At 41.1% G+C, this 15458-nt stretch overlaps 1 protein-coding gene across 1 annotated transcript in view; it reads right to left on the reverse strand.

Moving 5' to 3' along the window:
* Positions 1-1609: 1609 nt before the first annotated feature.
* TRPM1 (transient receptor potential cation channel subfamily M member 1) overlaps positions 1610-15458 on the reverse strand; it is a 75315-nt gene continuing 61466 nt past the window's right edge. Inside the window, exons 25-27 of the mRNA XM_055555879.1 lie at positions 13629-13831; positions 12536-12668; positions 1610-2867 (exon numbers count right to left, since the gene is read on the reverse strand). Of these exons, the coding sequence (XP_055411854.1) occupies positions 1610-2867; positions 12536-12668; positions 13629-13831 (1594 nt within the window). The remainder of the gene's footprint in view (positions 2868-12535; positions 12669-13628; positions 13832-15458) is intronic.

Below are 15458 nucleotides of genomic sequence, written 5' to 3' on the forward strand. Positions count from 1 at the left end.
GAAATACTTTTTTTTAGGGTGTGGCAAAGGGCTTAAGAATTGATGCTTTTGAACTATGGTGTTGGAGAAGATTCTTGAGAGTCCCTTGGACTGTAAGGAAATCCAACCAATCCATACTAAAGGAAATCAGTCCTGAATATTCATTTGAAGGACTGATGCTGAAGCTGAAACTCCGACACTGGAGACTGAACTGAACTAAACTGAAAGGGCTGAAAGTTTTCTAGGCATCCAAAGCAAAGAATTAGGAATGAGGCCAAATAAGATGGGTTTATCCTTGGCTCAAATAACACAGGGAGCAGGATTGATTGAACAGTCTCGATGTAGCAATAGATAAGCAGTTTTATTTATTAAATAAATGTTATAATTTATTAAATAAATGTTATCATTTATTAAATGTCCAAGTCCCATCATCCATGCAATGGTGTAGCAGTGCTTTCTGGTAAATCCAGCCCAGTTCAGGGATTCTGATCTGCACATGAACCTCTTTAGCCTCCAGAGTCTCTCTGATCAGTATCTTTGGCACAACGGCACTGTGCCTCTCTCTCTACCTCTCTCCCCAACTCTTTGCCACTTTATGGCAATGTTATGTCTGAAATTCCAAATTGAGCCTCACCTTTTGTTTTTAGCTGTGAGTCATCTTTGACACTCTTGAGAACTCCCACCTCGAACATGGATCCTTTAGATTTTAGCCACAGCTTTACACAGACCATTGCAATAGACAGAAGTACAATTAATTTGTATTTGGCATCTAGGACTATATGACAACAAGAAGATTCATATGGGACACAATTTTTACACATTAACAAAACTATTGGTCACCTTACCCTATTACAGTGTGACCTCTGATATAATCGTGGACTTTTTTTCTTATTGTGTAATTTTAAAACATGAAAACATAAAAAAAAAAACCCATAAAGAAGATATGATACTTAAGTCCCCTTTCCAGTCCTCCCTTCTTGCACCTCTTAGTTTGTTTTCTCTTCCACCCCTCCTTTTCTCATGTTTGCTTTTTCTTTAATTTCCCTTTCTCACATAGCTGCTTACTCCCTTAAATAAACTATTGGTGACACCCAAAAGCATGTCTTTGGCTGTTTTTGGTTGCCCTCAGAAACAGAGATTGTTGTAATTGTTGTTTAGACGCTATGTCATGTCGCACTCTTGTGATCCCTGAGGACTGCAGCCCCCAGGCTCCTCTGTCCATGGGATTTCCCAGGCAGAAATACAGGAGTGGGTTGTCATTTCCTTCTCCAGGGGATCTTCCCGGCCCATGGATTGAACCTGGGTCTCCTTCAGCGGCAGGTGCATTCTTTACCTCTGAGCCACCTGGGAAGCCCCAAAGAGATCATAGGCTCTTGCCTATTGATTAAGCAATTGGAGTCTTTACTTTTCTTGACCCTACTCCAACTAAAAAAAGAACTAAGTTTACTAACATATGCTACCAAACTATTACTTAAAGTTTAGTGCCTTTACATTTTAAATTAATCAAAATATAAATTAACTAATGGTCAAAGATCTCTAATGAAAATGTTTTCAGAAACTGATGATGTTTAGATGACCAAGATGGAACTCATCTGTGGTTCTGATGTAAAAACCAAAGAAACAAAACACATTAGCACTCTGTTTCTGAGGAAGTCTTCTCTTGCTGAACCTTGGGGTCTTCCATTGTAATTCCGGACACAACTACTAAGTTACTTACACTGCTGGCATGTCCAGGTCTGTGTAAGTTGCCCTGGAGGGCTTTCACACTCCTAGGACGGCCATGTAAACTTTTTGACCTTGAACATGGGAATCCCAAAGTTTGGTGTGTTTTCACAGACAGTAAGTTTTCCTTGTCAGTTCTGTCAGTAACAGACAAGCAAGAGATCTGAGGGGCTGTTTTAAAAACACAGTTTTCGTCTTCCTTGTCTGTGAAATGTCCACAATGCTCAGCCTGCAGTGCAGCTTCGGACGCAAAGGAAGGTATTTCCGTGCTCCGAGATCGCATAATCTTTTGAACTTCATACTTCCATTCCGTGGTCCACTGCTGAACTGTCGAGGGGCATGTTGGGTCCCCGGCTGCACCCCAGTTGTTAGCCCCACCAACCACCTTTCTTCCCCGGGAATACACAAAGCTTCTGGACTTTAGAGTTTTACAAGCGCTGAACGTCTCATCAGGGTAACGGCAGCTTGTCTTTGTTTCTTCCAGGGGATAAGAAATGGTGCTTTCTACCTTTGTGGTTTCCACTGTCAGCTGAGTGCTTTTTTGAAAATCTGACTTGTTTTCTGAATGTATAGCATCTGTTTGACTTAAACTTGGGGAAGTCATTTCTTCTTTTTTAGGGACTACCTGCCTTTCATCATTTTCAGCTGAAATCCCAGTATCTGGACCTGACTTCGGTTCCGAGCTGCTCTTGCAGTTGTCGGAGACAAGCTGACCTCGGTCCGGGGATGCTGGCGTGCCAGTACTGGGTGGCAGGCGAAGGCTGCCCTGGCGCTCTGGGGCCAGGTACGTCCTTTGGTCCTTCTCTTCCTTCCCACGGAAGGAACCGGCTTTTTTCCTGGACGCTGCCCCCGGCGGCATGCAGAAGGAAGTATCCTCATACAACAGCTCGTCCCCGTTAAAATGGTACCTGTACAGGCTGTAGCCATCGGCGCTGCTGATGCTGCTCCGCCTGAGAAGGAACGTGGCATCACATTCCGAGGAGGCCCGGGACCGCGTCTGTATCAGGTCAGACTTGTCGATTCCCGCCAGGTTTTCCAGCGCATTCACCATTCTGTTAGATAGTTCTTCCAGTTGGGAGAGGCGAAGGTCCACAGTCTGTAGGGAAGTTTTCATAAAGTTTTCTCTTTCGTTGATTTCCTCCAACCTCATTGACATGTTTTCAACTCTAGTGAATACAAAGGGACAGGTGTATTACACCGAGATGAACTAAAGATTAAAACCAAAAATTAATGTTATTGTTGTTGTATGATTTTTTCAGGCTTTGGGGAATCATGGGACTCGGGCATATTTTTAAACATCACACACTCCTAATATAACCACTGAAAATTACCCTGAGGAACATCAGAAAACAACAGAAGTACAGTTAACACATAGGGTGCTCTTTACCCTTCATTACACCAAGTACCTTATATATGTATTAATACGTACTCACCAAAGTCCTACTCTAGGCTTGTTTAATCTCACAGCAGCCCTATGAGGCAGGCAGTCTTTTCAACACCCCCATTTTATTGATGGGGCTTCCCAGGCGGCTCAATGGTAAAGAACCTGCCTGACAGCGTAGAAAGACACAGATTGGATCCTTGGGTTGGGAAGATTCCATGGAGAAGGAAATGGCAACCCACACTAGTATTCTTATCTGGGAAATCCCATGGACAGAGGAGTCTAGCAGCTGCAGTCCATTGGGTCACTGAAGTGTTAGTGACGGAAGAACAACAACATTTTACCCATGAGGAAATAGAGTCAAGGAGAGGGTAAGTAATCTGCCTAAGGATGCACAGCGGGCAAACACTGGGGCTCCAGCATGAGCTCCAGCTCTGCTGTCTAAGCTGGCACATCACACTGCCTCTGATGATAAAGGAAAACACTAGCACTTAGGTTTGTGAGATTTGAGTATAGCTGTCAGCAAGGAATGGTTACAATGACAAAATAAATACATTCAAATCCTTATTTGAAATTCAGGGGATTCAGAAAATACATTGTTAATAGTTAAGTTTAGGTTCATCACAAATTATTAGAGGAATGCAAATCAAAACTACAATGAGCTATCACACCAGACAGAATATCCCTCATCAAAAAGTATACAAATAACAAATGCTGTAGAAGGGTGTGGAGAAAAGGAAACTTCCTACACTGTCAATGGGAATGTAAGTTGGTGCAGCCACTATGAAAAAGAGTATGGAGGTTCCTTAAGAAACTAAAAATAGAGTTGCAATATAACCCAGCAATCCCACTCCTGGGCATATATCCAGAGAAAACCATAATTCGAAAATATACAGGAACTCCTGTGTTTATAACAGCACTAAAATAGCCAGGACATGAAAGCAACCTAAGTGTCCATCAACAGATGAATGGATAAAGAAGATGTGGTATGTATAGACAAATATTACTCAGCCATAAAAGAGAATGAAATAATGGCATTTGCAGCAACATGGATAGACTTAGAGAGTATCAGACTAAGTGAACTAAGTCATATGGAGAAAGACAAATACCAAATGATATCACTTATATGTGTAATCTAAAATATGACACAAATGAACCTATCTATGAAATGGAAACAGACTCATAGACTTAGCAGATCTTGTGGATGCCAAGGGGGAAAGAGAGTGGGAGGGAAGGTTTGGGAGTTTCTGATTAACAGATGCAAACTAGTATATGTAGAATGTATAATTAAGGTCCTACTGTATAGCACAGAGAATTATATTCAATATCCTGGGTAAGCCATAATGGAAAAGAATATGAAAAATAATATATATATGTATATAACTAAATCACTTTGAAGCAGAAATTAATACAATATTATAAATCAGTTATACTTCAATGAAATAATTTTTTAATGCAAAAATAATTAAGTTCAGATTATCAGATATTTTACTTCAGGGACAAGTAGTCATTTAGCTATCTGAGAAATACCAATGAACTTAAATTGTTAACTATATTTAATAATTGGTATTCCCTTATGGGATTGTAAGGAAGATCATGGCAGATTATAAATATCTGCTTTTGGATTTTCTTTTAATTCTTAGATGATCAGGCAATAGCCTGTGAAATCATAATGTTGCCTGAACTAAAACCTGCTAAGGTTCTACTTCTGTTGGCTGCATTGAACAGCTGTGTTCTGTTGTGTGGGAGGGTCCTTGGATTCTATTCTTAATTCTTTTCATGGGGAGAGGACTATTTTTATGCCCCTTAGGAAACCACATCATTTGAGCAGGAAGGATCTGGCTTCCTGGAAGTTTGCCACCAGGAGGACCAATTTCACCAAATTCACCATGTATGAGGAGATGTGACTTCCTCCTTTAGAAGCTTCCCTACGGGGATTAACATACACACACCAGTGTATATGAAATAGATGATCAAGATAGACCTACTGTGTAACACCAGGAACTCTACTCAATATTTTGTAATAATCTCTATAGGAAAAGAATCTGAATATATATATATATACATATATATATATATATATATATATATAAACTGAATCGTTTTGCTGTACACTTGAAACTAACACAACATTGTGAATCAACTATGGTTCAATAAATAAATAAATCAACAAATAAATATTAAAAAAAAAAAAACAAACAAGCTTCCCTACCATTGGGCTTCCGTGGTGACTCAGTGGTAAAGAACCCACCTGCCAAGCAGGAGATGTGGGTTCCATCCCTGGGTCAGAAAGATCCCCTAGAGAAGAAAATGGCTACTCACTTCAGTATTCTTGCCTGGGAAATCCCATGGACAGAGGAGCCTGGTGGGCTACAATCCATGAGGTGGCAAAGAGTTGGACACAACTTAGTGACTAAACAACTACAACAACCATAGGGAACCTAACTACAGTTTCTAAGGGTTCTCTCTCCTCCTGCATTTCAGGGACCAACAAGAACTTTTCACTCCTAATTTTCCATGACTTCAAGTCCAACTTAATTGTCTCTGTTAAATGTCATGTCTTCTCACGCCCTTCAAATCCATTGCCACGAGGATTCATTCTTTTTGTGTTAGAAACCACATTGCTTCTGGAACAGACTTGAGATCCTTGAACAAACACAGAGTTTTGAGATAAAGCAGCTGTGCAAACTTTTAAAAGTAAATAAGCCGGTAAAATACAGATAAGTATCTTCTCAAATCTTCTCTAATTCTCTGCCTGACTTATCCCTTGTGTGACCTAATCCAGAAGACAGCATCATCAGCCACTCAGAAAAAGGAGACCTCAGACTCATCTGATTCTGTCACCCTGACATCTCCCTAACCGTCCCTCCTCCCCTGTAATGAATAGATAACCCCGCTGTGTGTAGGACGCCTCTTTAGGTGTCTCAGAAATGCCCCATCCCTACTGTAGCCACTCCCTTAACTGAAGCTGTGGAGGAAACAAAGCTTCAAGATGTGGTTTAAGTTAAGAATATTATTTCAAAATAGATAACTGTCAAGAACCTACTGTACAGCTCAGGGCACTCTACTCAGGCTCTGCAGTGACCTAAATGGGAAGGAAATCCAGAAAAGAGGTGATATGTGTATGCATATAGCTGATGCACTTTTCTGTACAGCAGAAATTAATGCAACGTTGTATATCAACTATACTCCAATAAAAAAGTAACTAAATAGAATGTTATTTCAAGCTTATTTTTAAATAGCTACAGTATGGAGATGGCACATTTTATGCCAAATCAAGGGAAGTTGTATTGAGTTTTTAGAGCATGTGTGAAAGAAGGAAGAAAGAACCAGGTGACATTCACTTCTCTCTGAAATGATTTAACAGAAAGGACACTTGGAAAACTATTTCCCCTTCCAGCCTTGACTTGTAACTTTTGTAACATGATGACTTAAGTGTGTTTCACAAATCTTGACATCCATATATGGAAATCAAGGGAGGGGTTTCCATTTCAGGAGGGGAAAGAGAAGGGATGGAGGAAATCATTGGGAAAGGGTCCCATCTCTACACACTGAATGGCAGGAAAGCATATAAGAGAAATCCATCATTTATAACAGAACTCACAGTGAGATATGGACTTTCCTGACTTTTGACATCTTAATTCTGTTTTCTTTTCAGCACAGAACAAAAACTGTTCTAGGTCCATGGCCTACCCATGAAATAAAGTCGATTTCCTCTTGAAGACATATTTCCAATAATGTCATATTTCTAAGGTCATGTTTTCTGTTTAAAGCTATCATACAGTTAGTTGACTACTTTTTCTTTTGGTGTACGGTTCTTTTTTTTTAATGTTTATTTATTTATTTGGCTGCACCAGGTCTTGTTTGTGGCATGCGAGATCCCTGTACCCCCTGCATTAGAATTGCGGTTTCTTAACCACTGGACTACCAGGGAAGTTGCTGACCCATTTTTCATTGGATCATTTCCCCCTTATTATTGAGTTTTGAGAGTTCTTTAGATATCCTGTACACTAGCCCTACAGCAGATACGTGATTTGCATGTGTTTCCTCCCAGTCTGTGCCTCGTTTTTCATTGTCATAGCAGTGTCTTTTGTAGAGCAAAAGTTTTTTCTTTTGATGAAATCCAGTCTATCACTTTTTCTTTTCTTTTATAGATGCTTTCTGTGAGTTGTACTTTCAGTTTCAGTTTAGTTTGAAAAACTTTCAGTGAAAGGATTCCCTGAACTCTAGGTGCTGAACAGGTATAGAATGACATGACCATATGGGTAGAGGTGGTTCAGTTCAGTTCAGTTCAGTTCAGTCGCTCAGTCGTGTCCAACTCTGCAACCCCATGAATCGCAGCACTTCAGGCCTCCCAATCCATCACCAACTCCCGGAGTCTACCCAGACCCATGTCCATCGAGTTGGTGATGCCATCCAGCCATCTCATCCTCTGTCGTCCCCTTCTCCTCCTGCCCCCAATCCTTCCCAGCATTAGGGTCTTTTCCAATGAATCAGCTCTTCACATCAGGTGGCCAAAGTACTGGAGTTTCAGCTTCAACATCAGTCCTTCCAGTGAACACCCAGGACTGATCTCCTTTAGGATGGACTGGTTGGATCTCCTTGCAGTCCAAGGGACTCTCAAGAGTCTTCTCCAACACCACAGTTCAAAAGCATCAATTCTTCGGCGCTCAGCTTTCTTCACCGTCCAACTCTCACATCCATACATGACTACTGGAAAAACCATAGCCTTGAGTAGACGGACCTTTCTTGGCAAAGTAATGTCTCTGCTTTTAAATATGCTGTCTAGGTTGGTCATAATGGTTACAGATCTTCAAAGATTTTTGTCCATATCTCAGTATATCTAATACCTAGAGGATTTAAATTTGAATCTTATACCACTAAACCTGAAAGTAGTTTAACCAAAATGCATTTTTGTTAAGGTTGAATTTGAATAATGTTTTCCATTCCATTCACATAATAAGCACAACAATCTATAAATCAGTGGAACTTTTGTAGTAACTTGGGCTTCCCAGGTGGCACTAGTGGTAAAGAATCCACCTGCCAATGCAAGAGACATAAAAGATGCAGGTTCAATCCCTGGGTCAAGATCCCCTGGAGAAGGAAACGGCGACCCATTCCAGTATTCATGCCTGGAGAATCCCATGGACAGAGGAGCCTGGAGGGCTACAGTCCATGGGGTTGAAAAGAGTCAGACTTGACTGAAACGACTTAGCATGCACCAACAGAATATATACCTAAGTAGGGCATAACTTTATTGACTTTCATAGACTCTTATCTATTAAATATAATGTCCAGGCTAGTGAGAAGCAGCTGTATAGCACAGGGAGTTCAGCCTGGTGCTCTGTGATAGCCTAGTGGGGTGGGATGGGAGGTGGGAGGGAGGCTCAAGAGAGAGGGGATATATGTTTACTTATAACTGATTCACTTTGCTCTACAGCAGAAACCAGCACAACATTGTAAAGCAATTATCCTCCAATTAAAAATAAAAATAAATAAACAAAAAAATATGAGGTCCAAATTCATGTTCTCATGGTAAGAGTCCTGTGTGTCTTTGCAAAGGACAGAACAAGACATTGGGAGCTCTGTAGTAAGCCAGTTATTAAAATTCATTTTCTGTACAGTCATTTTTTTATGTGAAACAATCACCCTTTACCTGCAAGGCATCTCACAAATTATATGGGAATGTTTCCTTAATGATAGAGTTAAAAGGTAACATAAAAATATAATGTTAGTGGAGCAACCAGGTCCGGTTCCTACTTGACAAGACCCATGTTTCAAGATTGCATGGTCATCTATGTTGAGTTCTAAGACTATTCCTACCCTGTCATTTCATTCCAGGTCTATAGATCATAGAGTTGTCTTATCCAGGCGAAATTCAGCTATTTTAATTCCCATCTGCTTCTTCGTATGGGGCTGCCTTTTAAGTTTAGTAATTGTAGGGAGAACACCCAGGGTGGCACCTGGTTGTGCTTACTTATGGAGTTTTTATATGTGAAAGACTAAACAAAGAACAATACTTGAGTCTTCAATCTTCTGTATTCATTCTTTTCAGTCAGCAAAAGACTTAGTCATCACTGAAGAATATTAAGTTCTCTGGGATTCTGCCTCCATGCCACATCATTTATACACAGCAACTTGGCCAGGCACACCTCAAACCTCCTTGGATTCTAGAATTCAGGTCATCTAAATCATTAACCTTTCCTGACTCTGTTCTCTGCTCTGGCCAGACTCTGGTCAGGCCCTCACTGAAGCTCTTATTGATATCCTAGGTTGTCTCTCCCTTACTTCCAACATAGCAGTGACAGTCCCTAAGCCTTCATCCATCATGACCAGGACTCCAGGGCTGGGCAGGGATAAACAGGGCTGGAGGTGATGTAATATGTTTTGCTGCCATTTGTGAACCCTGACATCACCATGGTACCCGCACTGACTGGTTCGCAGCAGCCCAGGCCCCCATCAGCCTCCCTTTTGCTGTACCTCAAGCATCATTCACTTTCTGCATCCTTGCCATCAGGTTGAGAGACATGGAGCCACACTGACTTGACACAATAAAGAGTCACAACTGGGTTGTCATTATTGCCACCAGGCAATCTCTTGGTTAATGGCATTCCTACCGTATTTTCCCTCAAGATGAACTCGGATCCTCCCTCTGGCTTCAAGTCTTTAATGTTGCTGGGTCATTCTTTCTCCCCATTCCTACTGCTGCTTCTTACATGTCTGAATTTTCCATTTGTATAAAACTCTTGGCCTCTCTCTAGCCTTTCATTTACTCTTGACAAAAACTGATTTTCTGGAGTGGGGACCAGGACATGAGTGTGCTTCTTTCTCTCTCTCTCTCTTTGGGAGCCCGCTGCCTGCAGGAGTGTGGGTTCTCATTTTGTCAGGGTCATGGAGTAAGCTTAGCAGGGAAGAAGGCAGCGGGGGCTATGGGCTCCTGGAGCTTCCTGTGCCTGGGTGGGGACAGGACAGGTGTGTATTTGGCAAGACCTGATCCACATCCTCTAGCACAAAATGTATTACTAATAAAGTTGATGTTTTTAATCTCAGTCCAATGTCTGCAATGATCTCTGATTTGGCTTTCAAAGTCACATAAGGAGTGAGATTGTCATTTACCAGGCACATTGAAACTCCACCACTTCATCCCACCCCTCTTCTATCATCTAAGCATCCTTGACTCTTATGAATTTATAAGATAAAGACTTTCAGGTAAGCTCTTCCCCCACCTTCCCCACTCCTATGTGGACAGCATACTCTCCATCAGAGGAATCACCACCTCTTTTCTAAGACTGATCATTCTTTCAGGTCTTTTTGCAGTTACTGTCTTGTTTCTCTTTGTTATGTCTTTGTTAGAAGCATCTTTCTTACCAGCATCTTCTCTTCCTGGTACTTGGGAAGAGGATACCAAAAGATCAGTTGCTGATTTCCCATTAAGCCCACAGGAAACCCAAGACCTTCACAGAGATCCTCCCCCCACCCATTGCTCCCCAGTCCTTGTTAAGGGTGAAGGAAAGCCACTTTCTCCTGGACCCCCTCCTCTTTCTGTCTCTGGCATCTACCTGTGATTCAGCCAAGAAAGTGTCAACAAAGGGAAGTGGAGGGGCAGGAATGTGCTCCCGTCACCCTGAGAACACAGCCAAGGGAAATGGAAAGCATTGTGTTTTTACTATCTCCCCACCCCCTGCCACCAGCCCCAGCACAGTTTCATTCCTCTTACGTGTGCGAGGAGCCCCAAGAGGAAAATGCAATTTGGCAGCAACCTGATAATCACATTCCTGGAGCCTTGATCCAAGAATGGTAAAAATCCAAACAATGCTGGGAAAGGGAGAGGGGGCCAGGCAGGGTGAAAGAGCACTGTTTCCATGGTAAATCACTGCCTGTGATTACAGTCAAGTTAACATATAACTAAAACGTGGAGATTAGGTTATAAGATGAGGCACCTTATCCTTCTCATACAGAAACCATTTTTTATAATCTTGAAAGGTTAGTAATTACTAGTAAAACAGCAAAGAAGTGTCTCAAAGTTTTATTGAAAAGTATTAAGGCCAAAAGTTGGTGTAGATAACCCTTGAGTTTGGCTGGTAGAATTATTAATACAAGGTGACTAGGTGTATGAGTGGGGAGGGGACAGAGCCCTGCAGCTGCCTGGGGCACCATCCCTCCTGTGGCCTGGGGCAGAGTCGGTGGCCTAAACACACACCAGGAAGACTTCATTGTGTATCATGTATTCTCTTGTAATTGCTAGGGCCCCTGATTGGGAACTATGTGCTGACATATTCTTTTGACATTGTACCATGTTTTTAAGTTTCTCGGTATACACATGTATATCAGACATGAAATACATGGTTTCAGAAAACTTTAATGCTCAAGACTCCAGGGTAGAAGGGGACTTCCCCAGTGGTGCAGTGGCTAAAACTGCACTCACAATGAAAGGGGCCCAGGTGTGATCCCTTGTCAGGGAACTAGATCCCACGTGCCTTGATTAAGAGTTCTCATGCTGCAGCTAAAGATCCTGCATGCTGCAATGAAGATCGAAGCTCCCCAGTGCTGCAACTAAGACCTATTACAGCCAAAATAAAATAAATAAAATGTAAAAAGAATGATGCTCCAGAATCCCCTTAGGCATGGCTCCCTCGCTATGCTCATCCTTCTACAGACATTGTCCATTAAAGTCTTTGGAACAATCTTATCAATTCTCATGCACTTTAACAAGCTTCAGTTGCTTTATGAAGTGATCAAGGTTCTCAAAGACTATAAAATGCGGGAAAAAAAAAAGTCCGTAGCGTGGGTTGATTGTTCTTGTCCACCTTTGCTAGTTGCTCTGGGGTGTGCAGCTGCAGGAAACGCAATACTACAAAGCATGGAACAAGTCCCTCTCTGTCCCTCCCAGACCTGCCTTCCTCTGCTAACTGACTGACTCCCAAGCACAGGCAATCAGTTCATGTAGCTTGTAAGCAATGATGGTGATCTCGATGCGTAGCCAGGACAGATGACTTTGCCCTTCCTGAACCTCTGTTCCCTGAGGGTGGAAAGGTGATGGGAAGGAGCAAGGAGGGCACTAGTCAGGATGAGGAGGTCAAGCTGGGGACAGACCACCCTTGGCACATATGTCAAGGGCGGGGAGAAACGTCCCCAGCAGTTACACGGCACTGCAGCTGATGGTTCTCCCCATGTATTGCATTGTAAAGGCACCCACTTTGGGGTTGGGGAACTGTCACAGTTTTGTTTGTTTTGGTTTGGTTTTGGCCTGGGATATTTGCGATAAATGTCATCGTTCACTTCTTATACAATGTATAAGCATCATTTGGAACATTCACACTATTTCAGGGAGGGAAACGCATTCAAAAGCCAAAGTTGGGTCAACAGGAGAACTGCAAGTGAATGTTAAATCGAACTTGATGTCCCCCTCTGCCCTGATGCCCGGCTCCCCCGGTGGCCACGCCCCAGGTGCACCTCTCGCAGGTTACACGGATGCGTTCCTCGCTGGAAGACTGCTGCTCGTCCTCCTTCTCCTGGAAGTGCTCCCGGACGCACTGCTCCTCAAACTCGTGCAGCCTCTTCAGCTCCTCGTCGCTGAGAAACAGCTCTACGCATAAGTGGAAGAGGTTACCACGTGAGACATCAGCCAGATAGGTGCGTCCTTGTGAATTTCACAGGCCACCTTTAATCAAGCTCATTTCCCTATCCTTTGCAGGCAGCACCCTACCTCCTGGACTGGTTATCACACAAAGACTTTTTGTAATATCAGTGATCATCTTTCCATTGGAGATGAACGGCTCACTTTTAATAAAAATTTTTATTGAGGTATGCATGCTAAGTCACTTTAGTCGTGACTGACTCTTTTCGATCCTATGGACTGTAACCTGCCAGGTTCCTCTGTCCGGGGAATTCTCCTGGCAAGAATATTGGAGTGGGTTGCCATGCCCTCCTCCAAAGTATTGAGGTATAGTTGATTTATAATACTGTGTTAATTTCTGCTGTACAGCAGAGTAACTCAGTTATACACACATTTTTTTTCATATTCTTTTCTATTATGGTTTATCACAGGGTATTAAATATAGTTTCCTGTGCTCTACAGTAGGATCTTATTGTTTTTCTATCCTATATATACCAGTTTGCATCTGCTAATCCCAAGCTCCCAACTGGTTCCTTTCACTGAAAGTTCAAATTTCAAGCACAGAGTGTCTGGCTGGGTCTGCTGGGTTGCATGACACCTAAACAGCTCACTTTTAAACACAACTCAAATTGCTGCTATTTGGAACATGAAACCAAGCATGATATTCTGGGAAATGTTTTCCATATATTTTATGGATAGAGGCAAGGTGGCAGGAATATTTTCCCATTCTCCTTAAGTGTAACACAGTAAAACATTTGGAAAGGAACAATGGGTTTATAGAGAAAAGTTATTTTCAAGAACTCTCTCAATTTTTCATCCCCTCAGGAGTGGACTTTCAGTGATATTCATTAGTAATAAACTAACGGGTATCCAATTGTAACTCTCTTTAGAAACTCGCCCAGGATAGAAACAGAAGAGTGCTGCACATACTCAATCCACGATCCTGTTCGTCTTGGTCCCCTTCTCGTTTCTTCCTGCAGCGTCGGCTAAGACGCATGATGATAATATAGATGTGGCTTAAAATGATCATTGGTGGAGGCAGGACAGGCCGGTCATGAAATGTCATAATTAGCTGATAACGCTGGAATTTCCACACTTGGTTAGATATTGACTTCACTTCAAAGAAGGTATTGCTTTAAAAAGAATACAGGTTTAGTTAGCTATATTACTTAAAAAAAATTTTTTTATTGTGACAAAAGTCATATAATATAACCATATGGTCATATAGGAAACAAAAGTCACATAATATAATCATGTTGGACCTAGAGTGTGTCATACAGAATGAAATAAGTCAGGAAGAAAAACAAATACTGTGTATTTATGCATATATGTAGAATCTAGAAAAATGGTACAGAGGAACCTATTTGCAAAGTTGTATTACTTTTTTTAGCACTAGAATATTTTAATTTTTAAAATTGGAGTATAATTGCTTTACAATGTTATGTATACATGTAGCTGATTCACATTGCTGTACAGCAGAAAATAACACAAAGTTGTAAAGCAGTTGTATTACTTTTGATTGTGATTTCCCAGAACAATTAGAGTTACTCACACTGAATTGAAAATATGCAATAAAATGGCCTTTTGGTTCCATTCTAGGAATTAGGGCTGACATCTAGATGACTTGTCTTTTGGTTTATCTATCAGTGTGGCTTGTCTACATTGAAGGGCATTTTACTTGTATAAATAATTAAGAATGAAGGGTATTGAGATTGTTATCTCCTACTCTGTTGAAAAACCACACCATAGTTTACTGACTGCTCAGGACATTTTATTTCATATAGTTAAAGATATGAGCCATTCAACTAAGCATTTTGAAGTATTTAAACTTTCAATTCAGTCATAAAACTAGTTGACTACATTTTTTTGGAACTGGGTTCATTAATTATTGAACATTTTGATTGAAGGTGCATTATTTTGGATATTAAGTTGGTACAATCTTTGTCTTCTTTTAGCTTCCAGCAGAAGGCAGTAAGCCTAGAATTGTTGGAATCCTGATCAAGTGTGTGGTCTACACGGGGTCCTTAGAAAACCCATTTAACCTCTGTCAACCTTCATTTTCTCATCTGTCAAGTCAGGAGTGTAACCATGTTCTCTCCAGTGCCTTGGTCAGCTCTGAGAGTCTCTATTTCTGTGAGGGATTTTTGTCTCATATTTTTCATCTTAGAAGCTAAAATAGTTTTTTTCAACATTTATTAAACATGGTCACATCCTCAATGCATCATGCCAACAGGGGCAAGTTTTACAAGAAACTGAAATTTTAAGCCATTTCTTTCCTAGGTCACTTTATCTTCTATTCAGTAAATGATAAGAAAAATATTTCATGTAAAAAATAGTACAATAACTGTCATGGTTGTTCATTGGCTAAGTCATGTCTGACTCTTTGTGACCCCATGGACTGCAGCATGCCAGGTTTCCCTGTCCTCCACTATCTTCTGGAGTTTGCTCAGGTTAGTATCCAATGATTGCCACAGCCTATAAAATTAGCTTTGCTTTTGTGCCTCTGATCATGAATTCAAGACTCAATTTGACAAATCTTTCTATCTCAAGAGACTTTCATCTGAGGAAATACTTTCATTAGATTAAAATTCATGCCAAAGTGTTAAAATACAAACTAAGATTGAATTTAAATATATTTAGGTGTCAACTCTTTATTTAGGAATGTATGAAGTCTGATTGTGGTTGAACAAAAAAGACTGCAAAAAAAAAAATGTGTATGCATTTGAAAGCCCTAGTGGATTCCATGTAAACGCCAGGCAG

The sequence above is a fragment of the Bubalus kerabau genome, chromosome 19 (genome assembly GCF_029407905.1).
Source record: "Bubalus kerabau isolate K-KA32 ecotype Philippines breed swamp buffalo chromosome 19, PCC_UOA_SB_1v2, whole genome shotgun sequence".
NCBI classification, from domain to species: domain Eukaryota; kingdom Metazoa; phylum Chordata; class Mammalia; order Artiodactyla; family Bovidae; genus Bubalus; species Bubalus kerabau.